Source organism: Monomorium pharaonis, chromosome 4 (genome assembly GCF_013373865.1).
Source record: "Monomorium pharaonis isolate MP-MQ-018 chromosome 4, ASM1337386v2, whole genome shotgun sequence".
Taxonomy (NCBI): domain Eukaryota; kingdom Metazoa; phylum Arthropoda; class Insecta; order Hymenoptera; family Formicidae; genus Monomorium; species Monomorium pharaonis.
In genome coordinates this window covers 29,004,382-29,032,131 of record NC_050470.1, presented here as the reverse complement: position 1 = coordinate 29,032,131, position 27,750 = coordinate 29,004,382, and the positions used below count along the sequence as shown (strand labels likewise).

At 35.0% G+C, this 27,750-nt stretch overlaps 3 protein-coding genes and 1 pseudogene across 10 annotated transcripts in view; 2 read left to right on the top strand and 2 right to left on the bottom strand.

Moving 5' to 3' along the window:
- LOC105835473 (armadillo segment polarity protein) lies at positions 1-11,825 on the bottom strand. Of its 6 annotated transcripts, none has more exons than XM_012678782.3 (10): positions 11,531-11,825; positions 10,017-10,083; positions 9,635-9,865; positions 8,758-9,552; positions 8,103-8,371; positions 7,675-8,016; positions 5,753-5,926; positions 5,284-5,586; positions 3,502-3,613; positions 1-1,321 (listed from the first exon to the last, which is right to left on the bottom strand). In XM_012678782.3, the coding sequence occupies exons 2-10, from the start codon at positions 10,051-10,053 to the stop codon at positions 1,137-1,139; spliced, it is 2,448 nt and encodes an 815-aa protein (XP_012534236.1). In that variant the 5' UTR covers positions 10,054-10,083; positions 11,531-11,825; the 3' UTR covers positions 1-1,136. The 6 variants fall into 6 exon arrangements, with proteins under 6 accessions (XP_012534236.1, XP_012534239.1, XP_012534238.1 ...); XM_012678785.3 differs by having other exon boundaries at positions 3,502-3,598; positions 11,531-11,824; XM_012678784.3 differs by lacking the exon at positions 11,531-11,825 and adding an exon at positions 11,439-11,460.
- Positions 11,826-12,405: 580 nt separating this feature from the next.
- The window catches only part of LOC105835475 (zinc finger protein 808), an 86,831-nt gene continuing 71,486 nt past the window's right edge, over positions 12,406-27,750 (bottom strand). The window contains exons 10-12 of one of the 3 annotated variants that reach the window (XR_004963071.1): positions 18,999-19,480; positions 16,916-16,980; positions 12,406-13,665 (exon numbers count right to left, since the gene is read on the bottom strand). The gene's annotated coding sequence lies outside the window, so the exon portion shown is untranslated. Of the gene's footprint in view, positions 16,981-18,998; positions 19,481-27,750 lie in introns of all 3 variants that reach the window. The other 2 variants (XR_001138981.3, XM_028189130.2) reach the window with 2 other exon arrangements.
- Positions 16,980-20,422, top strand: LOC118645320 (annotated as a pseudogene).
- On the top strand, positions 19,750-26,389 carry LOC114253955 (leucine-rich repeat protein lrrA-like). Its single transcript, XM_036286271.1, has 7 exons — positions 19,750-20,919; positions 21,032-21,333; positions 21,985-22,204; positions 23,670-24,053; positions 24,239-24,525; positions 25,104-25,323; positions 25,771-26,389. The coding sequence occupies exons 1-6, from the start codon at positions 20,656-20,658 to the stop codon at positions 25,315-25,317; spliced, it is 1,671 nt and encodes a 556-aa protein (XP_036142164.1). The 5' UTR covers positions 19,750-20,655; the 3' UTR covers positions 25,318-25,323; positions 25,771-26,389.

The window sequence follows — 27,750 nt, the reverse complement described above, 5'->3', positions numbered from 1 at the left end:
TATTGGTCGCTTAATTGTTCGGTTTATTTGTATAGACAATTAAAAGATACATATACATGTGTGTACGAATTACATGTGTCTTCCTTAATTCTAATACATCGATATAATGTTTATATGCTCGAGTGAATGATCATATTAGGCGATTACATACAGGCGATACATTTTCTTGGGTCGATATGGATTAGCGAATGTTGCACTTTCCGTTTGATAAAACGAACGTGAACTATAGGAAGATGTTAACTATAGCGTGATTAACCGATCTTTTATATTCGAAGGCGACTTCTCGCGGACCGAAAGAAGGTCGGGACACGATAATCACTAATCAGTATTATTTTCGTAAACATAGAAAAAAATAAATCGAGCGTAATACGGGATTTGAAGATCACGTAACACGTAAAAGGTGATGGAAGACAGTTGCCGCAAAAAAGAGGAGAGACAATTACGTAAATAAGAGATACGGCAATTGTTTTCCATTTTTTTTTCTATCCGACCTTTACTAATGAAAGATTGGATACGCTCGCTCCACTTTTATCATGTCTGATTACTTGATTTCAAAGATGAGATGATCTTGTAAATGCAATAAAACTTCGATTTCGCGAGTGTCATTCATTTAATTATTAAGATACGTTCGTATATCTTCTCTTTTTTTTAACATCTTAATGTACTAATGTAACTTAATCATCTAGTGTATCTTAAGGTACACTATTCAAATACAGTCGAACGTCCGGGACACCAAGCACTAGATAGTTACTTGGCACGTCATCCACCCAACAACAATCAACGTTCGGCATTAATGCCATTTTTTGTCATAATCAATTTAAAAAATTTAAATTACTAAAAAGTCAGAAAGAAAGAGAAAGATGAAGAGAGAGATAGCAGGAACATTTTTATTTTGTGTGTATTTATACACGTCATCATATATAAAATAAAGTAAAAATTAATATAAAAATGAAAAATAAGAAAAGGAAGTTGAAGATAAATGGGATAAATGGTTTGGTCCGGACGAGTCTAGAATGCGGACATTCAACTGTAGCGCTCGGATCAAAACTCTACTATGAAAGTATGTTTAATACTTTAAAATAATGCTCCTGCTTTTTAAGTTCTTTTGCTGTCTCGAGATCGATAATGGCACGGATTCAGAGATCAGTGTCATACCAGGCCGCGACCTGGTTGTTATCTTGTGGCGGTGCAGGAAGCTCTTCCAAGTGATCAAAACTCAAATCACCATCGTGAGCCACATCCATAGTGTCCATTGCGCCATACGTCGATCCACCACCTATCTCTAACCCTTGCATCGAATCTACTGGTATCTGGTCATAACCTGTTGCAAGGAAAAACAATCTTATACGAAGTCCATCGCTCACGTGTGTGTAATTACATCGATAAACGTTACACACTGCACACAAAGTGCAGAAATTTCATTAATTAATGAAGCATAACTTGCGAAGTTAACTTTGGCAGTCTTTTAATTTTATGAAATAAGGAGTTCGCTATGTGCTTCAAAGTGATTACATCTCTTTTATTATTTGATCAATGTATAGGAGAAACTTGGGTCTAATTAACTATAGAGAAAAGTAGACAAGAATTTATATTAAAAAGAAAATAATAGAGATAAGTACAACACTACCGCTCTGTTGCCCAACATATTTCGACACACAGGTGCACATTCTTCGAGAACTATGATCATCGAAAAATCATATAAGCACAGTAAATTTTTTTGTCTTACATTTTTTGATTTTAAATTACTATGAAGTTATCTGAGTATTTAATATTTATTTAGATAATAAGTATAGAACTTATTCAATATATTCTCGCAATTCATTTTCGTTTATCTGTCTTATTTCTCTATTATTCTCTATTATTTTGCATATCACAATTTGTTTAAAAAATAAATTAGTAAAGTATTAAATAAACCTATCTTGTTATTAAATATGATTAGTTAACCCAATGTATCTAGCAACAGATATAACTCTTGGCTTTTTCGAGAAAATGATAAAATCTGAAAGTGATAAAATCTGTTTTATCTGCAAAAATTTTAAATTAAAAAGTTGATCAATTAGTCCCAACCTTTCCTATAATTATTTTATAATTACAATTGTATTTTAAAATTTTATTTAACACATTTATTTATTAATTTATAATACATTATTTATCAGAAATCTTTGTCAAGTTGCAAGATAAAAAATATATAAACTAAGAAAAATTAAACTTTTTTAATTTTAATTCTTATGGACGAAATAAGCGATAACCATAATAACCATATAATATTGAAGCTTGGTGTCACATGCCACTCTGTGATAAGACACAGAAAAAAAGTGTTAAACATTACTAACATTTACAATTACGTTTTAAAAAAATTGATAATGAATATATATATATATATATATATATATATATATATATATATATATATATATACACAATACTCCCCTTTGGAGAATAAAACTGTAAGAAATTTTTTATTTAGTTACTTACAAACATCATCCTCCTATACGACTCCTTCATCATAAAGCGCGTATCATATATAGCAAAAATAAATAATAGTAGTATTTGCATAGTAAAAGTATTTGCATACAAAACAATGCTAACATGCATAGGTAAAATAGCTTGAAATTACAGTATTTTTTACGTATACATTAAGTGATGTGTTTGTAATTACAAAATGAGATAATTTGAGATGTAATATTAATGAAATTAAATAGTTCGTAAATGCCTTTGAAGTTTGTTAATATCTTTTGAATTTCACTAAAAGTTACAAAATATTTCCTATTTATATAATTAAAATGTTTTTTACTAATTGTGTCATATTATTTACAGAACTGATAAGTGCAATTAGAAAATACGAAAATATGTTTGCCAAGAAAAAAATATTAAGAAATAGTTGCGTTTTTCTCAGTTTATGCACGTTTTTAGAAATTCTCATATTTATTATTGTGAAAATAAAATTATTAGATTATTTTGTGTAACAAGCTTGTGCAACAGTAACAAACGTGTTGATAAATCTTAAAATTTCTATATATAACATGGAACATGCAAAAAAACTGACAATCAATTAGATCAAATACATCAAACAATCAGATAATGAAAACCAGAAAAATACATAAAGACCAAATGTCACCTATGTTACTGCGAGAAACTGTCGATAGCCTGTATTTTAATTTAAGTCCATGGGTTAAGCTGCTGTTAAAATAATATACGATTAAATGCATTATTTCATATTAGAGGTAATGTCAAAGAGAGTGGTAAATTCATTAAATTTCCTCGTATTTACAATGCAAGACAGAATTGACTTGTGAGGTTGCATTATCGCGTATACAATCATCCCATCATAGTCATTATACGCCATATGCAATTTGTCATGACGATTATATACAAAAAACACATTTTATACAGAATGAGATTCGTATTCTATGACCATTTATAGCTCCGTCTACCCTCGATTGAGTAGTCGATTGTTCAGAAGCAGCATTCAATGAATAAAATGGCTAAAATATAAGTTACCTTGTGGTTGATAACCCCGACCGCCATGGCTGCTGTGTACACTAGGAGGTCCTTGGCCATACATACCATCATAACCTTGCTCAGGGCCAAGCATGTCCTGAAGATTAGGTAGCTGAGGTCAACACAAAGCATATCTTCTAAGGGCGGGCGTGTCATGACACCTCAAAATATGGCAAGATTCGCGCTATACTTGATAAGTTTTGTATGATAAAAACGACCAATGAGGGATTGCATGAGTATATAATAACATGAATAATAAAATAATAAAAATAAAGAGACACAATTTTCGAAGTAAACATCAGAAGGGGCAAAACGCATTCCCATGCATATTGTAATCTTGCAAACTATTAATTAGGCAATTAAACTAATAAGGAAAGATTTAGATATGTACCTCACAAATTTTGGAAAATTCAATATTAAGATATATTTCATATTGTAAAAATAATATGTGACATTCAAATGCCAATATCCAAGATTGAAGTTACAAAAATTTTTTCTTCTTTATTGTTCAAGACTAATAATATATCTTTTTTTCTTCAATATTTTTTAATCTGGTGTTTTTAATTTGTTTTATAACTCTACAAAACACAAATTTTTAAAAATTTATACCTATAATTTATTTTTAAAAAATTAAATTAAATTAATATGAAAAGATGAAACACACTAAATTATTTCTTAAATATACATATAATAGTATTTAATAAAATTTGCGAATTTTTAAGAGAATTAACATTTAGGTTACTGCTAAATTGATTCTGTAAAATTTTGATCATTCACTGTGATATGTGTTATGCATGCAGTTATTTCAAACTTAAAAATCTTGTAACTTTAATTCTTTGATCCGTTGACACCTGAATACCGTTGAACCTAACCTAACCTGAATGTAACATATTACTTTTACGATATCGAACTTTTCAAAATCTCTCCGTGAAAGAACATATCTGGATCTCTCCTTGTAAAATCGTAACTAACTCGTAACTTCGCGATTTATTGCTCCTTTAGGTGTACGACCGTCTTTTTTAATCTCTCAATGTTTTTAAGTATTGATGTAAATATGTCACGGAAATTGAACTTCAAACATTAAATTGTATGTTATAAAGCTTAAGCACATAAAATTTAAAATTTAGTTTACAAATGAATTATAAATATATTAAAATTTTGCGTGAGAGAAGCAAACATTTCAAAACTGCTCGCTTATAACTTGTTAAGCAATGTAATATTGTATGAAATTAGTTTTTACATTATATACCCGCCATTTCCGCAAAAATAATAATAATAAAAGTCTAAAGCGTAAAAACTGTGTGTGATGAATGATAAAAACTAAACGTTATATAGCACGCAAATGAGTATTGTGGTTGACTTAGTAGTGCAATAATTGGAATAAGAGATAAACGTTGTACATAGCTTATAAACAGCTGTCTAAAATTAATTTTACATAGGGAAACGTATTTGTAACGTATAAATACCTGGTCTTTTATAATTAGAGAGGGGGAGTGTCTCTATAATCAATAAGAGCTATTATCATAACGTGGCATAATTTACCGAACACAATGTAACCCTAGGAATGTTTTAAAAAAACTTCTAACCTACAATTTCCATTTATGTCACATTACATTACAAACCTGACTCCTGGCAAATACTTGGAAAAAGTCAATTATAATAAAGCAAAGCTACGACATAAAACTGAAACTTGCTATGTTACATAGTGTTTGCTAGTAAATCTATTTCGCCACGGCACGACATAAAATGACGTGCACGCAAGGTGTTTATTCTCTACAATACCTGAAGATCTGGGGCCATGCTGAAATCGGCGTTGTTCCATAAGTTTGTATCCTCACGGAATAAGGAATTTGTTAGTTCCATGGACAGTCTTTTTTTGTACTCTTGGGGCTTATCCTCGCTCATGCGGAATAACACCGCTGCTGCATATGTGGCAACACCTTCATTTCGAGAGTGTAGCAGTTCCGTTAAAGGAGCGGTAGCGCCCTCCTGTTCTATTATTTCAGCTCCTTCTTTGTCAGCTGCTAGTTCACAAAGCACACCAGCTGCCACACGCTGAATGTTTTCAATTTCGTTAAATAGTAGCTGCAAATGGAAAAAAACAAAATCATTATTAATTAATCATTAAATAAAATAAATATAAACATACAATATAAAATTTGACTATTTTCTTAAATTGATTTAATATAAGATAATTTAAGAAATTTAGAAAAAAGTTTATAAACACTTTCGTAAAAATTATAATACATACTTGTACAAAAATTGGAATAACATTCTGTGATCGAATTATTGCCCTATTATGGGACTCTCTTGCGAGGATGTGAAGAGCACCTACTGAGCCTTCTACTATTTCTTCCATGCGTACACCATCTGCATATGCACCTGATGTTTGTTGACTTCCAGTACTTGCGACAGATGATCGTTGCTACAAATAAAAAATATCATCCAATGTATGCAAAAATTATAATAATCATCAATCATATTTATTTTATATTTTTGGTTATCCTTAAACCTATATACTAGGCATTGAAAATTGAGAATTGCGAAATAAAAATTAGAATTTCATTGATTTATAATCCAATAATTTCAATTTTTGTTTTGATTGATTAATTCTAATCTTCAATCTACAATGTATAGTCTGATATAGGAAACAGGAGGCTTTAAATAGCATATAAACGAGGTTGGGAACTAACGAGTTACTTGTAACAAAGTTACAGTTACAGTTACTTTTTTTGGTAACTAATAACTTAACTTCGTTACTTTTCTCCATCTGTAATTGTAACTCAACGCAGTTACATTTTTTTGGTAACTAATAACTATTTTGATAGTTACTTTAATAGTTACTTTTTTTAGAATATGCGCTAAAATTTTTAATCAACAAACGGAAGTCGACTTTACACAAGAGGAATTGTATCAATTCTTAAAATCAAATAATTCCAGTATTAATATGCTAAATAATTACACTGCAATTAAGAAACTTTTTATTAAATATAACACAGGCATTAAAACAAAATTACAATTGTTAATAAATTATTAAATACTTTGACATTATATATGTACCTTTCCATATAAAATGAGATCAACATCTTTTGCAAAAATCAATACAGAAAACTAATTTTCGAAAATCTTTTGTTCGAGTAAGATACTTCACAATGTACAAAAAAAAGTTACAATTGTTAATAAATTATTAAATACTTTGACATTACATGTATCTTTCTATATAAAATAAGATCAACATTTTTTGGAACTTTATATACATTAATTAATTAACTATTATTGCTAGTTATAAAATAATATTGTGACATATGCATGCACACGTACGCGTGCACATATAGAAATTAATAAATTTAAAAAATAACCAAATAAAAAATAATCAATAGAGAAAACTAACTTTCGAAAATCTTTCGTTTGAGTAAAATACTCCACAGTGTACACACGCACGGATGCACGCACTTCTCCTCCCCCCCTCTCTCTCTCCCGGTCCCTCCCAATCTCTCCCGTCTCTCCCGATCCCTCCCCGTCTCTCCCGGTCCCTCCCCGTCTCTCCCGATCTCTCCCCGTCACTCCCGGTCTCTCCCCGTCTCTCTCGGTCTCTCCCCGTCTCTCCTGGTCTCTCCCCGTCTCTACTCGTCTCTCCCGGTCTCTCCCGGTTTCTCCTCGTCTCTCCCCGTCTCTCTCTATCTCTACCCGTCTCTCCCGGTCTTTTCCCATCTCTCCCTATCTCTCCCGGTCCCTCCCCGTCTCTCCCGATCTCTCCCGATCCCTTCCCGTCTCTCCCGGTTTTTCCCCGTCTCACCCCGTCTCTTCCGGTCTCTCCCCGTCTCTTCCGGTATAGATAACCATTTATACAAATTTGACAGCTGTCAAAATTCAATCGCAATTATTACTCTCGCAACACGAAGTAAGCGCAATGAGAGTACCAATCGGCATCGCGGAAAAGCGACAACAATACTTCGAGAGATGCAAGTATCGATGCCATGCCCTTTTTTAGAAAGTTTATACAAATTTGACAGCTGTCAAAATTCAATCGCAATTATTACTCTCGCAACACGAAGTAAGCGCAATGAGAGTACCAATCGGCATCGCGGAAAAGCGACAACAATACTTCGAGAGATGCAAGTATCGATGCCATGCCCTTTTTTAGAAAGGAAAAGGATAATGGCTCATACTTACTCGTTGAGTATCCTGGAAAGCACGCATCAACAATCTTACGAGATGATGTATCGCGCCATGATCTCGCAATGGGATGTGATTAGAAGGACAGAGAGCTAAGTTGCGGATTAATCCAATAACCGCCTTCACCAATGGCCAGCGCGACGGTGGGTGTAGTAATTTAACTATTACTTGAATACCGTAATTTAATCGAACCGAATTCTGTGCCATTTCTGCTTCGCCATGACGCGAAGTCAAGTGACGTAAAGCGCACACCGCCGGTTCGGTTATTTCCTCTCGATCACCAGCATTGATGATCGTACGAACGAGAGCTTCGACACCACCAAAATTACATACTGCAACCTGAATAAAATTGAAAGATTAAAGCCTAAACCACATACACATGTGAATACAAATGTATCACAAACAAATGTTTTATCTCAATATACCTTGTTGCGTTGATTATTACAGGTTAAATTCGACAAAATCCCAGCGGCACATGTAACCACATTTACATCTGCTGATCCGAGTACCAATACGAGACTCTGCAGCAAATTATCGAGTCCGTCGACTTTTGTGCCAGCATCTGATAAATTACGTAACGTCCACAAACAGTTCTGCACTAATCGTTGACTCGGATTTGCAAGATGCATGGCGAGTGCCTGCATTCCACCAGCCTCAACAATTGCGGGTTTATTACTTGGACAAACAGATAATACTGCAAGCAACACAAATGGTCAATTAATAAACACAAACTTTTATTATATAATTGTAAAGAATTATGTTAAGATAAATTAGGGACTGTAGCGATCGTGACACAGTGAGTTGTGTATCTACTTTCTGTGTCAGTGACCCGGGTTCAAACTCCAATCAGAATCATCTAATTTTTATTCGATTGCTACTTGTCGAAAGGCAATAGTAAATCACCAAGAGTATCTTGCCTAAGAAAATCCCTCTATTATAAACCGTTCAGAACCGGCATTAAATTGTAAGTTCCGTATGTCTGTGTAAACTATAGAAAACGCACATCACAGAAATACGCTAAGAAATCGCTTACGATCGTTACAATCATGGCATTAGAAAAAGAAATTAGGAACTAATTACCCTTCAATACTCTCGAAGTGGTCCATAATAGTTTTTCGTACTCGTAAGAGCGCATAATGCGCACGAGCTCAATAGGGCCTTGAGAAGCAAGTATAATTAACTTGCTCTCCTGATTGCCGTATGCTAGAATCTGTAAGCAATCAGTGACAATGGCCAGAAACTTGACGTTATTTCGTTGAAGCAGGGCAACCATCTTTTGCAAACCTCCAGCAAGCCGCACGGCCATTTTAGAGCCGTCCTGGTGAAGCAATAAGTTATGCAACGTTGTTATTGCATAAAAAAGAACTGATTCCACCGGAGAACTCAGCAATTTAACGAGTGCCGGGATGCCGCCGCTCTTGAAAATCGCTAGCAAACCTTGCCGGTGATGCGATAAATTGTGCAAGGTACCAACGGCAGCCTTTGTCGATTCTAGATCGTCGCTATTTGAGATCGCGCGCACCAAGGCAGCTACCATTTGTGAGCTGTTCATAATGGCATGGCGAGAGGCTTCCTTTTTGGATAATTGATGCACCATCATGGCTGCCTGAGATACGACGACCTGATCCTCGTCGTTCAATAATTTGATTAATTCTGGAATCGCGCGCGTAGCGAGATCAGCATCGTCTTGATAATTGATCAAGTTAACGACGGCATGTTTCAGCATCTGGCTCGGCTCGGCCAATCTCTGTACGGCGGTGGGCTGTGCGGGATCAAATTGTGTAGAAGGTATCTCCACACCTTCCTCCAATGTTTCAGGAAACATGGCAGCACGCACACGCTGTGATCGGGTGTGACTCAGTTGCTGACTCATCTCTGAAAGATGTCATTCCCAATCATAATATATAATATCTAATTTTTGCAACAATAACGTTACATCCTACGACAGTAATCTCACCATCTACTTGATCCTGTGTAAAACCCTGTGCAAATCCTTGGTCCAGATCAAACATGAGTTGATCCCCTTCCATCTCCTCATCTTCCTTGCCGGACAGAGATGGTGCTTGAGTGACAGCACCAGAATGGATGCCTGAGTCATTCATGTAGGAGTTCTGCTGCCACATCAGGGTCTGTTCCTTGGCGGACCCCATAGGCAAGTCGCCCGGGCCCTGATAGTTACCCTGGGACACTATAATCCAAATAAATATAAGTTACCTATCGCTGTAAGTACTTTCTGACTCACATATAATGCATCATTTATCCTTGATGTTAAAATATTTAACAATTGTAAACAATAGAGATTAAGATAAGAGATCCTGAATCGTACAAACGTGACTTACTTGGCCTGGATTGATTCGTCGACATTGGGTAACTCATGATTCCGGTGGTAGAAATTTATCCCCGCACCTGAAATAAGCAAAAGCCGGCCATCAATCTCTGTAGATGCACCTGTTTCGCGAAGAGTCACTTTCAACGTCGTCTCCGAGACGTTTCTTTTTTTTTCAATTGCGCGAAAGGAAAGCAAAGCGACGGTAAACGATATTCGACTATTCTCCGAGAGACCGAGTAAACATTACATTCATCATGTTTACGCAGCTCAGCGACCGCGTACGTCCCAGATTCCTTGAACGAGCTACGAGAGGGAGAAAGAGAATCGGAGTAAAGCGAGACAAATCGCTCTGGAGCTCGTTAAAATGTTCACTTGCGCGACGCTATCTACAACGACGATACAGCGGCAGGTCAGTGCATCCCGCTGCGACGGGGAAAGATGCTCCCGCACGGAATGTGGGCGCGATCGAAGGATCCCTTTCTCCCTCCCTCCACTTCTCTCTCTCTCTTTCTCTCCCTTCGTTCTACTCTCCCCTCCTTTTTCTCTCTCTCTGTCTCGCTCTCTCGCGCGTCGCACAGCTTCAGCAGGCTTGTGGGAGTTCGCGATCGAATATGCGTCGTGTCGTCGTGCCGTTGCACCCGCGCGTCGTCGGGTGTAGTCGCGGGGGACGAGGGTGCCGCGACGGCGGAATCCAGGGTAGGACGTAGGAGGAGGCCGCGCATATCGGCCGCGTGACATAACGAGGAGAGGATTCCTCGCGAATGCGATGTGTCACCGTTTCCTAACAATCAGCGGCGAGAAAGGCCACGCAAGGAGGAAGGGAGAAGTGGAAAGAAAGACGCGAGGGAGGAAGAGGCGAAGGGAAAGGCAACTCTGGCATGCGTGTATGCGTGTATGCACACGCGCGCGCATACACGTACGTGCACGACGGAGAGAGAGAAATCATTGTGTCGAGATAAAAGGGATTTCTTTTCTTTCGTTTCGCCCAAACCGGAAAGGACCCACGTCGCCGAAATGTCGGACGTGCTCGACGCGCATGTTCGCAAGTAGCGATCGACTCGGGAGCCTGCGGACGACGGATTCCCTTTGACGCGCCGCTCCGTCGATACGAGATGTCAAGAGTCACGGATCGAAAATAGAGCGAATAGATTCGTCGGGGCGAAGGAATTAAACGGCACTGGCGATCTTTCGGTCCTTCGTGCTCGCCGCCGAGAGGCAGCGACGTTCGCAACGTGCGTGCAGCCTCTCCGTTTTTCTTTCTCGGGCGAGGAGGGAAGGGGGAAGTAACTGGAGTAGCGGCGAATTCCGAGACGCTCTCCGGCCGGAAGCACCATCGCGGATCGTATCTGTACGCGCGCGTATGTGTGCGTGCGAGAGTAACAGGCACCTCTCGACACACCCAATGTAAACACACATATATATACACACATACTCGCAAACGCTGCTCGTTGCCAGCGGAACGGAGACGACGGGCGCGATGACGCGCCGCGGAGCGGACGGCCGACGACCGGGCACTTTACTTACGTGCTACGCGACTATCCGCGTCCTCCGACTTTCCGCGAATTCCAGCACGTTCAGCACGCGACTACGACGATCCCGGACGGCCCGCGATTCTCGCGACAGGCGAGCGGCAGCCACCTCCTCGATGTCGTCCTCGTCCTCGTTGTCGTGTCGTCGTTGCTGTTGTTACCGTTCGACACCACTGTTCGCGCACTAGCGTGTTTCCGTTACCACGAACTGGCACACCTCACTCGCACGATGCCTCAACAACGATTTCACCATCCAAAGATGGCGGAAAGCGACGCGCATCGAGTAACACGAACGCCACCTGCCGCCCGCGCCAGCCTGCTGAATTGTTACAGGCCGATATGGATAGGGCTGGGATAGAACGAATGGAGCGAGAGATGGATTTCCTTCTTTCTCTCTCTCGCGCTCGCTCGCCCTTCTTTTCCTTTTTCTCCCTCTCGCCTTTCCTTTCATCTTGGCCGGATGGGGCATCGAACCGCCACCTCTTTGTAGCGTTCCGCTTTGGTTTACTCCGAGCGAAGGCGGCGTCGTTCCCGGAAGGACTGATGACGATTTCTGACGATGAAAAAGATCCGGACGAAGAAACGAGCGGAAGGAAACTCGTTTGACTAATTCTAACACCAAATGTGCAAGAAATCAAATGCAGAAATCAATTATTTTTAGTGTTAAATTATTAAATTTAATTATAATTGCATTGATTGAATTTAATATTAAAATGTTGCTTTTAATGCAAAAAGATTTGAATTAATTGATTGATATCTCTGAAACAAAAATTAAGTTGATTGAAAGAAAATCTATTTTTCTTTTTCTTTCACTGCAAGGTACTATATTTTTTAATATTTTTTAACATAAAATTGACAAAACTCGAGACATTTTTATTAATCTCATGACTCAATATTTATTAAATACATTTTTTTACATCGAAATATATATTTTATTGAGCGTGAAATGGTTAAACATGTGCAGCTTAGCGCTGCCCCTGAAACTTGCAACCCGACAAACAGCGGTGTATTGAGGAAAATAGATTAGGCGCAAAGACGGAACGTTGATAAAAGAATAAGTAACTTCTGTTTTCTTCGAAAATTAAAATTTTAAACGCTTTTTATAACAAAATATAATAACTGTTATAATCCACGTTGTGTATTATTTGTCTTTGTTTAAGATTCGATAAACGTCAAAGATGAAATAATGCTTAAAAAGTACTGTAAGCAAACGTAGACGAAAAATGAGAAAACAGTTTTAATTTATACAAATTTATTACTAACCTACATTTATCGTCAAGTTTTATATTGTAATTTGTCAAAACAAAACATGGATTAAAATGTCTCAATTTGAAAATTTAAACAGTACAGGAGTAATTAAAAATAAAATTATTTACCAATTTATTATATGTTTAGTATCGTTAGGTATTTGAACCTTCTTTATTTCAATCTATCATTTTTTTACACTGTACACATATAATACATGTATAAAACTATACAAATATATTAATTTTATATATGCGTATTAGAGTAAAATAATATATACGCACGTTATAATATTTTATATTTAAAATAATTTAAAATTATTTAAAATAATTATTGTCCGTTTAATCAAATTCAAACTTACAAATTATTTTTATAATGAAGCAGATTAAGTGACTTTAACGCTAAAAGGAAAATACGTTTTTGTGATTGTGCATATAAACTGTACAAAATTCGTCGTTTTTCAACTTTATCTAATAAAAATTTAATTATTATTTAAACATTAATTACATTAGCAGATAGATCGATAATAGATAATAACGCGAGACCTTCGATCGGGAGGGAAACCGAGATCGAAACGTGCGCGCAGTTCGGCAGCAATTTTTTAATGGTTCCGTGGGTATTTGTCCGGAATCGCGCGCGCGCGCGACTCGAAAATTCCTGATCGAGACCGGCGAGTAAATCGTGCCAGATCGGACAGCCAGAATGCGCACAAAATAACAGACACTGGAGTGCAAAGTAAAATATACTGGCCGTTTGGCGGGAACACCATTCGTTATCGGCTGCGCCCACGCCGATTAATTTTCGGATGCGTGATGGCGGTAGCGTTCCTTCCGTTTCGAGCGGTGATGATACATTTTATGTCTGCGCTGATATTGAGCTGGATAACTGAAAAAAAGTGGAAAAATTTTCTTCGACGGCCGCGAAATACCGATGAAATACAATCGCGAGGCGCGCGATAAATCCGCGCGGATCCGTCGCCGCAATTAATGATAAATATCGATTAAGTTTCTTTCATTTTATTTTATTCATAAAAAAAAAAAGAGCGAATTCGCCGATCGGGAGATGCGCCGGATCAAGCGTCGCGTTTTTAATTATTCCGGGAATGAAGGGAAAGGGGAAGGAGAGGGGGAGGAGAGGGTCGACAATCGATCCCCCCCTCGCATCACCGTTTTATATACGATCCTGTTTTTGTCGCTCTGTCGACGGAATATGTATCGTCGCTTCCGAAGCTCATAAAATACTGTGAAAGCGACGTTTTATTCCAACGCTTTATCACAATCCGAATGCAGATGGAAGATAATAAACTTAAACTTTATTTCGGATCGGTAATACGCATTCGGCGTGCATCGACATCGGGCCCGAATGCCGCGCGCCGCCGCGTTGGCTCGCCCCGTATAAAATATACACGGCTCGTAATTACGTGAGGTAACGGTAATCCGCCGCGTGAGCGTTAGGCAAATATTTATCATGAAGATGCGCCATTGATCGGCGATAAACCGGCCGGTTTACGGGCCGCCTGTTTATCGCGCGCGAAGGATCGACCTCTTTCCCTCCGCCTTTCTCTCCCTTCATCCCCCTCCACTCGCCGCGCGCGTATATTTTCGCGCGCGGGCGGAAAAGTGTTTGATCGGGGACGGGGATTCGGCGCGCGGCGGACGTAATTATATACCTGTTAACGAATGAAATATCACCGAGTCGAGGAAAAGACACTTTCTGATTTATGAGCGGGGTCTTATTTGAGAGGGTGGAACTTTGCGCGGCGCCCCGATAAGTGTCGCCGATAATATGCTAATAATGATTTGTGGTGATGGAGACTTCCGCGTTAATCTACGTAAACGCCAACGAAGTCGATCCGCACTGGGAATTTAGAGTGTTCCAACGTCGACGGCGGGAAAGGGGAGGAGAAGGAGGGGAGGGGGAGGGGATGAAAAATATCGCGGCGTTCCTCGCGCCGAATTGAAGTGGATCGTTAATCATCGACGTACGATGCCGTACGTCCGTGTGTCTCGCACGACGATCTTTGAATCCTCGAAGAGACCAAATTCCGCGTTTACGTTACATTATTCCTACATTTTCTCACGTTTCAATCTTTATCCGCGCATACCTTCCTATTTCTTCATATATCTCTTTGCCGTTGCTCGCCATTTTTCGATTTTAAATGTGTTTGTGCATTGTGTCGGATTACTTGAAGAGATTCCCACAAGAAAGCTACTAAACCAGTCCCTCTTCTTTCTAATGGTTCCTCAAAAATATTAATTAAACTTTGCGATCTTGTCCTCCTACATATTATACGTACAGAGGAAAATTACCTTTATACAATGAACATATGAAGATAAACAATTAATTCAACATTAGGTATTTCTTCAACAATAATTAATAAAAAACATATCGCATATACATAGAAATAAATATCTAGAAAGGCATCCTTTCCTTCATTATAAATAAGTCGAGTTTCGATAGATCGATACGAGAGAAAATTTTCTGCTCGGCATTATGCAAATAAATTATTGGAACATTCGTTCGACCGGATTGAATTCTCCCGGTAAAAATTTGCCGTACGAGAAGAGGGGGAGGCGGGGGAAACAGGGGAGGGGGAGGGAGGAATTATGCAGCGTGTCAGACAAAAGGAAACCACGCTTTCGTCTGAAGGAGATGCTCCGCGGTAAGTACAATATATTGAACAGGCGAGCACTTTTACGATGATTCACGTCGGGAGTGGGAATGCACGCACGTTCTTTTTTTTTTTAATACGAACCGCCTATTTATGCACGCGCCATTCCGCCGCGCCGTATCTTCTCTCGTAGATTTCATTTATTTACGAGCCTAAGGGTGAGAAGGGGGAGATGAGGACGATCTAGCCCACGCCTCGCCCATATCGAGCGCGCTGCTCTCTTTATTCAGATTGGTTCAAAGTCGCGCATTGCCTACTTTAAATTCGGTACGGTGACACGGGGCAAAATCATCGCGGTCGTTTATTACCGCGAGCTTTGCCAGCTGCGTGTTCGCGCGCACCTTTCGCGTCGGAGGACATCCCGATAATAATATCGTCGAAAAGACGTGACAATGAAAATGCATATCGTTTGCGCTTCGCGCTTGCACGGCCCGTGCACCGCGATGCCGCGCTACGTTTCGTTTCGAAGAATTTAGAAATTAAGAAGGTATTCTAGTCTGGCGCACCGAGAAATACTTCGTTTTTCTAAAATCCGTTTTTTTTACAGAAGAGCTAAGCAGCTAAGGCGATGTCATCTACGTGTCTAAAATATGTAAGACGTAGGAATGAAAGTTATGCTTTTCAATGCATCTCGTTTCCAGGTCCTGCATAACAATGTCTGCTATTGTAGAAAACAATGATGACCCTATATGGGTCCCAAAAGTTTGTCTCTGCATTGGAAAGTTAACTTTCACTTCTACGTTTTATTTTAAGTACCTTCTAAATTTCTTAGAATGGAAATACTGCTACTACAATTTTCCGAGTAATTCCACTCCAATAAGAGTTAAAATTTACTCTAATAGAGTAAATTTTTTATTCCAATAAGAGTTATTTTTCGAGTGATTTTTCACTCCAATTAAGAGTAAAAATTCACTCTATTAGAGTTCTAAATTTTAGATTGGAGACGCGGATCAATCACGTGAAATTCTCCAAAACTCTTTATTTTTTTTTCGCAAATGAGATATCTGCTCGGGGCCAACATTTCTCGAATGCCGAACAATCCTGCGTGACAAAGACCCGCGTCGGGTAGAACGGCCAGGTCGGCATCGCTGTGTGATAGATGCCTGCTCAACAGTGCGTCTCCCTCCATTTTACGCAGGGCGCATTGTTGACACGATCGTTTATGTCCGCATAAATTCTCATTTGAGACTCGATAATAAAGTAGACACGCGAGGTGGACGAACACGCGTTGCTCGATTCGGACGAACGCGAGCTAATCCATAGATCACTGCAGAGCGCGGAATGAGAAATCAAGATCGGAAAGATCTCTGGGATCTGAGATCTTTCTAAGATCTTTTTCGTATAATGAAACCTTTGTGTGTCCATTATTAAATTCATATTCTTACAATATTAATGAGAACACATTTAACAGAAGAAAAGATATGAGGAGAATGTAATTATGTTTATTACCCTTATCGTACATACCTCATGAAAATTTCGTAATGCACATCCCAACAACAAATAAGATCTGATTGAATTCGGATTTAAATCTGTAATAATAAAAGGAAAAATTGAGTCACATATGTTGATAATTAAAAAAAAAGTTACACTTAAAGTGAAATTTATATCTCATATAATCAATCCTAAATAATTTCTTTACATATATAACCTTTTCGTTGTCTATGTCTTAAAATTCAATGGTAATTGTATGTTGTTAATTAAAAGTTATGTTTTAACGATTTTATTCGGATAAAATTTTATTGATTTAATTCGATTTAGCGTCTTGTTTTGCACATTTTTACAATTCACAATAAGTTTTATAATTTTCGCAAGTTCGAGTTTCGATCGTGCAAAAAATGCAACTGAATTATAACCAGTCGTTTCATCCGCACGAACAAAAACAGAAGTGGCTGTCACATATTTATCGAATTGAAATTTAAATTTGTGAAACTTTATCGCTTTCAATACTATGAGCTTCACCTCGGTAGGATGCTGCTCGTTTGTTTCAGCACTCGGTTAATTATCTTTACGGGCTTTGAGAGAAAAGCCCTTCGCGCAACTTGCTGGACCGGGAGCGTAGCGAGAGAGAGACGCTCATTTTTGTGGCAAGTCCAGGATGCGGATAGGTGAAAATGACCACTGGCCTCCCGTGGGACGAGGAGGACGAAGGGGCCGGGAGGGATCGAGCGACCAACAGTAGTCGTATCGTCTGGCGCGCTTGATGGAGTAGTCTCGCGGCTAATGTCGAGCGAGGGTGAGTACAGGCCACGACGTGGACGACGAACGACGCCTGATTCATCACCTCGCCCGGTAGACGCCGGGCGCGCTCACGCTACTCCCAAGACGCAGACAAATCAACGTACATTCGGAAATCGGAAGAGGAAGCGTGCGCGCGGCAGGACCGACTGCCGTCAGGATCGATTGTAACTGGCGCTCCCGCGGGAAAGAATCTGACTGCTCGCTGTATCCTTGAAGAGGATCGCTGACCTCAAGTCCGTCGACGACGGATTTGTAACACTACTTTTCGAACTAGCATGCTTTCCTCGAACTTTAAGATGTACGTTTGTCAAACATGGTCGTACCTTCTTTTTTTTCTTGAGCTTATAAACGAGTAATTTGTCTCTTTAAAAGGAAAAGTAATTTTCGCAGTACTTAATTTGCTTACTTCTCTTCTGGGCAATTCACATTTAAAATCTTGTGTACGTGCATTACCTTCATTGTCTTTATAATAAAACGTAGAAGCATTAAAGTAATATAAATAATTAATTAATTAATTTTTTCGTAATTCTTAAAAGAACGAGTTTTAAAAATTGTTTTGTGACTCAGTTTAAGTGTTTGGGAAACCTTATATTTTATAAATAAAAATATAATTTCTCTCTCAAAAGAAATAAACGAGAGAAAATGCATGGATTTTGGATTTTGAACACTGCTGACTGATAATAAATTTAGAGAGTAGAGATTAGAATGTTATAACTTGAGTTGCTAGAACAGAGAGAAACCGAGATAGAATATTTAGCGGACAGAATTTGTATGTATTCAGCGTTAGGTAGAGTGAGGTTTAACCATAAGTATAGTCTAGTCTTGTGGCTAGTCCGGTCTAGTCTAGCGATTTGCGTGCGTTTTTAACTGTATTGGAGAGAATTATGTATTATGATGTATTATATTATGGTGTGTAATGGAATTGAATTGTTGTACATACATTATAACTTCTATAGGAAACAATAAAGATTATTATTATCATTTCTCTCTCTCTCTCTCTCTCTCTCTCTCTCTCTCTCTCTCTCTCTCGATTTGATTATAGTTGCTTTTACAGATATATAAATATTACGCGAGATAGTGTCAAAACAGTTATAAATTAACTGGCATCGGGTAAATAAATACGGATGCTTGTACAATATAAAATGAGACTTTTGTCCGATTATACGATTTCTCAAATAATTTTAATGTCTGCTCTCTGTTTCTACAAACGAGAGCCAGATAGAAGCGCATTTCGCTGCGCCACGATAAACCACGGTATCATACGCGCGATCAGATGTAGACACGTTTACATGAGGGAATCGGGAGCTACCTCGGAATCAGATTGAAGTAGCCGGCGCACCGCGCAGTTGCGATCAGAGCACAGAGATCGCCGTGCGGCCAATTAAACGCGAATGATTACGGCAGCGATCGTGTTCCCGCCTCGATGACAATCAGACCGGTTGTATCTGTGCTAAGTATTGGAGTGTGTATTATGGTCCATTATCCGCAATCACAGGAAGTACGGCATCTTCCTTGGATCGTACCGGATACATTCTTTCGGGTACCATTTGTAGATCTTGCGCCTCTTGCAGCAGCAAGACGTCGCCATGATCATCGCCGAATAGATGAGAAAAAATTTTCAACGAAGGTCACCGAGATCACTTCACTCGGCATGTCGATCAGACAATTTTGTGCGACACACCTGCGCTTATCCGCCATGCTTTCTGCAAGACCATGCGAAATCCTCGCGGTGTGTGGGTGCGAGCTGACAGCTCCTATCGCGTTTGTGGCATGGGTAGATTATTGAAGATCCTGAAATGGTATCGAACAAGACTTTACCTTACATACGGAGTGAAATGATAAGAAAGAACGGTTTCTTTAAGTCTTCGCAAAAGTTGCACGCAAGCACCACCAATGGCGCGAAAGCTGTACGTTACATTGGCAAAAAATATTTAGTATTTGTGACTATTATTATAATTGTATGCTATATACATTTTTTAATAATATTTGACGATTTTAATAGTATTTTGTATATTATTAATAAATTAAGAATAATTTATTTACATATTTCACAAATTTCTTTTCCTTTCTTTTTCCTTTCCTTTAAAATTTCTGTAGACGCTTCCAACTTTTACTTAAAAAAACTTTAATGTTCTTTTCTATAATATCTATTTAATATAATGTTTAATCAAATATCAATTTAGTTAATAACTTTTTGTGTGGATTTTAAATAAATTTATTAAACAAAATTAAATTGTGTTATTTAAATTATGTACCTATTTTATAAATTATAATTTAAAGTTCAGATTTGATTCTGTTAACGATATAAAACAGTAAACAATAATACAGTTACACAAAATTATATCAAGGTTTACAATAATGTTATGTTTATCCATCTTCCTATTTCGACATGAACATATCAACAGTCTACATTCAAGCACATAAGAGGCTACATCATCGATCAATAAGAATATAAAGTATAAGAATCTTCTTCTCATAAATTACGAATATACAAGGTAATACGTATGCAATAATGTAAAATAGTATCTTTAATTACAATGAATTAAATATCTCAAGTTTACGCAAGATGAATGATAGCTATATCATTAAGCATTATTTAATATATTATTTTTACAAATTATATAAAGTTTACTATCGTGTAGCGCTTGAGTCTCAAAAAGAAATATTCAACAAATATTTTATCAAAACTTTTACTACTAGTAAATATGTTCTATCGAAATAACGATAATGTAATAAATAAAAAAAAAACAAAACCCGAAAACTGATTTAGATTTAGAGAAATATATATGCAAACTTTTAGTAAACATTATATAATTTGTATATTGTATTATATATAAAGTTCTTATTTTTGCTGAATGTTGAATTATATTGCATTAAACATTGCAGACACTTCACTACCTTAGATCCAAACCATCATAGTCAATAGTGTGTCTAAGAAAAAAGACTTGGAACACAAAACGCAAACGATGAGAAATTCATATTATCTGGAGAAATATAATCCGCTTTCTAGAAACTTTAGTAACATTATGATATATTTAAATCTAGTATATGTGAATCTATCAAATAATATGCTCACCAGTCTGCCAAAAGCATTTGGAAGCTTACCTCATCTTCGGCAACTCGATCTGTCAAACAATAGTCTCGGAATTTACAAACAAACCAAATGGCCATGGGTCGAGCAAATTGCCATTCAAAAGACTTTACTTATCTTAGAAATAGCCTGTAATTCAGTAAGTAACGTTCAGTTATTAAGATATAAAAACAATTAATTTTATAATATAATAAAATATGTATTTAACGTAACTATATTATTAATAATTCATAATTTTTTAATACATATAGTTGAACGCATTGCCTCGGAGTATCGGTGAATTAAGTGCTTTAAGGGTATTGAATGTTTCCCATAACATGTTGAGATATTTGCCACACAGCATTGGAAATATACAAAATCTTGAAATTTTGGATCTATCATGTAACATATTATTCTGTTTACCAATAACTTTCCAATTCTTAGGCAATTTGGTATATCTAGACGTTTCAATGAATCCATTTCATTCAATCCAAGTCAAGAAAAATGATACCCAGATTAAGAAATCGATGAGAAGTCTTGTTGATTTATCAGCTAACAGTGTGCTGCAATACGGGTTTGTTGTTTCTTGATTTGTCATATAAAGTGTTCCTTCTCGTACATTATTTTTCATGATATTTTTTTGTTTAAATGAAAAACGAGTTTATCCTAATAAAAATATTACAACTATTTATTTTAAACAAATGCAGAAAAATGTTTCGGAAAACATTAAAAATAATACAAATGCATATAACACAAATACAAAACTACATTTGCTTTTTCGTATATTGTGTAATGTGGTTATTGCCATATAAGTGCATTCATTTACACAGGTCAATCCGCACATGTTGTACACGATATTTTTTGTTACCTGTGCGTCGAAGTGTGGTCCTTGTAGTCAAAGTGTGAATTAACAGGATTACTTTGGACGCACATATAATAAAAAATAATTTGTATTTTACAAAAAATTTAATTTATAAGAATGTATTGTGTTTTATATTAAGCTTAAACTTATAAAAATTTTAAAAATTAAAAAGTTACTGTAACGATAACTTTTTTCAATCTTTATACAAATAAAAATTAAATCTTAATTAATCTCAAAAACTATAGTGGAAGAAAAAAAATGCACGATAAATGGAACAAATTACATTATTTGTAACTCAATAATAAATTGTAATAAATTAAAACAATATTTTTTATAATATAAATTAAAACAATATTTTTTTAGAATTCTATACGATAAAATATTACCTCATACATTGATCGAATACTTGAAAGAAGCAAAAAGTTGTTTTTTTTGTCATCTTAAAAATATGAATTATTTACCTAGATATTGGTTTGGATCCATTGATGTATTAAATGATAATGTAGAGTATTCTCCGGAAGAAATGTTGCCATTTGAATTTTATGTATGTTCGTATGATTTATCCAGATTTTCAGCAAGAGAATAATATTCAAGTTCCTAATATACAACATAATACATTAACTATATAATTTGGCAATATATATATTGTATATAAAATTATGTTGGCACATATACACATTGTATATAAATATATAATTTTTTAATTAATAAATAATTACATTTAAATTTAAACATAAAACTGAATTTATATTGACAATGAACAATCTGTTTTTCTTGTATATAAGCAAATTAACATTTACAAAAAATGTGATACACTAATATCCGACACATAATTAGAAATGTAAGTATCTGACTGATGTAAGTATTCTTTATGACATTTCATATTTATCTTTTAACATAATTATTTTGTAAATAAAACAAAATTGATTTGTAATTTTTTATTTGTGAATGGTCATTTTAATATTCAACGCACACATAGCATTAAAAATTTAATTTTAATTAACCATTAAAAAGAAAGTATTGTATTATTATATTCATATCATATACTTGTATTATATACATATTATATGTATATGTATAGTGTTTTACAGTTGTATGTAATATTGTATACTATATCATAATGGAGCCGTATAAATCATTAAATTTAGTCTTATTACGTAGAATCAGATTGTGCGATTAATAGAAACCCATGTAAATTTTAGTTTCTTTTACATAATACGAGCTTGCTACAAAAAAGTGGCAACATCAACTAACTGGCGTTAATTGTCAGAAAAATTGATGTAAACGTAGTCTACATTATTACAACAATAAAATTATAGTAATTATTGACTCTTTATTTTTTAATATCTATTTTCGAATTGCTTAAAGAATATATTAGAAAATTTTTATGAGAAATCTCAGGTACATAAATTAAGGAAATACAAACTTAAAGGTTTACGAAAATCGGCATTTTCTATGCGTCAATATTCAATACTCCATATATAATTTAATTTTTCTCACAAAAATTATATTATATATGGATACAATTATGTATAGTTAAATCTATACCAAAAAAACTAAAAGTATTATCAATTAAATAGAATTTTTACATGTTCTTGCATTCTCTCATTTATAATATTTTATAAATGTTTATCCCTCTAAAATCCACATATTTAAAAAAAACTGTGATAAAAGTCACATAATCATTTATATATATTTAACAAATGACTAATTTTGCTAATAACAATAAAAATAAGTCTTATTATCAACGTTTATTTTGAATAAAGTTTATAGTTTAAAGTGTTGATCTTCATGTTTGAAACTTGACTTTATACACGACCTAATACTCAGCAATACATGATAATAAAAGTATACGGCAGTAGCTCTGAGGCTTGTGACAAAACATCATCTTCATCAATTTCTTTGGAGACTATTACAACGTTGGAAAGATAAAATATTTACAGGAAGTATATTTTCTTTCTGCCACTACTGTATACATTTCTAAATATTACAAGTTTAAAATAATTTTATCATATGTAAATTTATAAATATAAATTTTTTAAATATAGATGAAAAATAGATTTAAAAGGTTTAGTCTAGAAGAAATTAGTAACAAAGAAGATCATTTTAGAAAAAAACGTCGAATTTTGGAAGGCAAAATTGAAATAACGGAAGAATCTCGTCATAAAAAAGAAATAAAAGCAATGGAAGAATTATTTTATTGTCTTACAAAGGCAACTTACAATTTATTCGTTAGAAAATTCAATAACATTACAAGATGGCTATATCTAACAAATTTAAACTTATCAAATAACGGTATTAAAGATTTGCCAATAGAACTGGGCACTTTACCTTTTATAAAAATTCTTAATTTGTCACACAACCGTATTGGAATTTCCTATCGATATAGATGGCTATGGATAAACCAAACTGAGATTAGGAATAGTTTGCATATTCTTAATATAAGTAATAATTTAGTAAGTTATAGTGTAATTTAATTATTAAAATATTATTAAGCACTAATTAAAACAAAATTGCATTGTATATCTAAACTATATATGTATTGTAATTTATACGTAAAAATGATTAACAATTAAAAACATTTTGTTATTATTAATAATTTATTCATTATTTATAGATAACCAAATTACCATATTATATCGTAAAATTAAAGGCTTTGATATTATTGAAAGCTACCCATAATATGTTAAAATGCCTACCAGAAAGCATTGCAAATATGAAAAGTCTTATAATTTTGGATGTATCATATAACTCGTTATTGTGTTTGCCATCGACGATGTTACATCTAAACTTGCAACTTTTAGATATTTCAATGAATCCATGTTTAACCGCAGATTATAGAATGTTTAAATATCAGCCTCTAAGCCTTGCTGAATTGTCAGTTTCAATATTGCATCGATTTAGGTTTGTCACTTCTAATATTTCATCTATGTATACATATATGTATTTGTATGACAGATTTACAAATGCATTTATATATATACGTTTATATATATATGTACACACACACACACACACGTTTGTCTGTAATGTCTGTATGGCGCGCATGTGTGTGTATGTGTGCTATTTCTTATTACGTACAAAACTTTTTAATCAAATCATAATTTCTTTTTCAAATAAATAGCTTTAACATCAATAATTTTAAAGTTATAAATAAAAGCTGAAAACCTTTCCTTAAACTAAATTTCAAGAAGTAATAGAATTGCAAATCAAATGTAAAATAGCTAATGATAGATATTTAAAGAGATACTTGAAATTTTCAATGTAATGTATAAAAAAAATCTTTTTTATACATTAAATATTAAAATATTTCTGAAAATTTTCTTTGATCACAAAAAACAATATTAAAAAATTTGTTTAAAAGTTCTAGGAAAAAGTTAACGACAAATGGAACTCATTATACTATAACTTTATAACTTTATAAAATACCTCAACTGTTGTTGCTCAATTACGTGTAATAAACAAAATTAATATTTTTGTAGCATTGCATATTTAAGTATCCTGCCAAATACACTGATTGAATATATAGATATTATAAGACGTTGCAGTATTCCTTCCAGAGTTTGCTATATAAGCTACGTTGTTCCCATAGCTAATCTAAGAAAATTTAAACTAGCTGGCCATGTGTCTAAGAATACGTTAGAAGGAGTACGTTCATATGTGCAATTGGAATATATCAGACGCTTCCCTCCCTAATTTCTGGTAAGAAATAATTTCATAATAAATCGGATATATGTTGTAATTTCAAGAAACCTGATGTTAGATATTAATGTAACAGAAAAACATACCATATTATCAGGATTGCAAGTCAATAATGTATAACATCAATAAATGTAATAACATAATTCTACAAAATCTCTGTCAATATTATTAGTACATAATAATTCTTTTACTAATAACCATGTTATGTTTAAATTTAAACATAGTGTTTAGCATTACGCAATTTACAAGAATACTGACAATAAATAAATTTGTTTTATCTTGTGTATTAAGAAAATTAACATTCACAAAAAATTTAATACGTAAAATAATATTTGACAATAGTAGAATTGCAAATATATCCGATTTTTTTCTATAACATGTAATTAAATATAATATAATCAAATAATATATTATAATAAGTATAACATATGACAATATTTTTTACAGAAACGATAATGAATAATATAATACAATACAAGGGTCTGTAGAACTTTGCTTTTTTCACATCAAGTTCATGAGAAAAATTTAATTAAAACGTCCCAAAAACGCATCTTTTGAAAATTTGTAGCTGATAAACCTGGATATGATAAAGATTTCAAAAATGGTTCAAATTCTTGTACTTTATTGTGAAAATGTCGAATTTTTTAGAACCAGCATTATCAAACTTCTGTCACGTTTTTGTTTTTAGGAGTAAATATAATAATATGTATATATAATCTTTTAAGTAAATTTTTTATAAAGTTTGTTGTATATAATATGCGATAAAAGTATATACATATACATTACATGTAATAAGTATATGACAAGTATATGACAATATTGTAAGATTGCAATTTTTACGGTTATAAAACAAGTAATTTTTTGTAATTTTTGTCCCTTGCATCTAAATCTGGAAGTACGATTGTTGTCTATTATGTCCGGTCTACAAGTAAAATTGTAAAATTTTTAAACTAGTTTTTTAAATATGTACACGTAAGGTTATACAATACAAGAAAATTAATGTAAGTAACTTTGTCAATATTCTGTAATTCTAAATAATAAATATTTTTCGCTTACGTTATTGTAACAAATGCAAAAATATTAAATTTTAAGTATTAATCTCATGTTATCTCTTTTCTAATGGACAAAAATAGGTTTAATTTTTCTTTTCTGTCACTTTTATTATAAAATATATTATTATACATGAATATGACGATAGATCATCGTATTGTACGCTTTGATATGACTAAGTAAAGTGAAATAATATTATATTAGAAAAAATAAAAAATACTATTTATTTAAATATAATCTTTACACAAGCTTATCTGATCTTAATAATGACTGAATTAATCAAAATTTAACTAGGCTCAAGACAGTTAAGATTAAGTTGTATATTACAAATGGTTTTTATTTTTCTTTTAATAGTTATACTAAGATATAATATAAAAATAATATAAAATATATAAATATCAATACGTAATTAAATATAATATAGCCAAACGTTGTAATAAATTGTACGTATTATAACAGATTATATTTGTTTTTGGAAAATAAGAATATACAGTTGTAAATTTATTACAAAAATTTAGGCTTTGAAATCATAATTCAAGATTAAACATTTGCAATAATATATTTTTTAATAATAAAAAATGCAGACCGACATGTAAAAATACAATTAATTAAAGGTTTTATTCAATTATTGCTGGATCTTGTGTTAATATTCTTGTGAAAGAAAGTATTATTAAATATAGTTATAATTATGAAGCAATTATATGATATAAAAATTCAATTATTAAACTACTTCACATCTCAAGACTTGCTTCGACTAAGTTTCTTAACATAAGTACGACCATTCTGACAACTATCGCATCAATTTCGCATTCCCTACCACATTATTCTTTTTGATATTCCTCGTCACGTTTCAGACTTTAGCTCACAATTTCCTCAGCGGTGCATGAAACCTAACTGTCGCTTGAATGCTTGGCACGCGGTAAAGAAATCGTCATTGCCATCGGGACTTCGCACGTCTCCCGACGTGTCGATTATCGCGCGTAGAGAAATCGGCGAGTCATCGCCGTCCTCGCGCGCCGTCATCCTGCCGTACGAGTCCGAGAGATCGGCCGGTCGACACGTTCAAGGTGTGTGTCGAGGGGAAAGATACTGCGGGACACGGTCATCACTGATGAGCCAACCCACACCGAGCGCGCGACAGCGACAAACAGGACGGCACCGGGACGGTACGGGACGGGACGGGACGGGACAAGACAGGACCGTCTCTCGCTCGGTATCAGGACTGTAAATCCAGGATTTTATTCGCCCGGTATCGAGGTTTATAGTGTCCTCAGTCGGCCGCGGCCGTGTGCGCCGTACCCCTTTGCGTACGTGTGCCTGAGTTATGTCCAACCATCGTGCGGCAAGACGTTTGCATATCTCCGCTCCTCGACACTC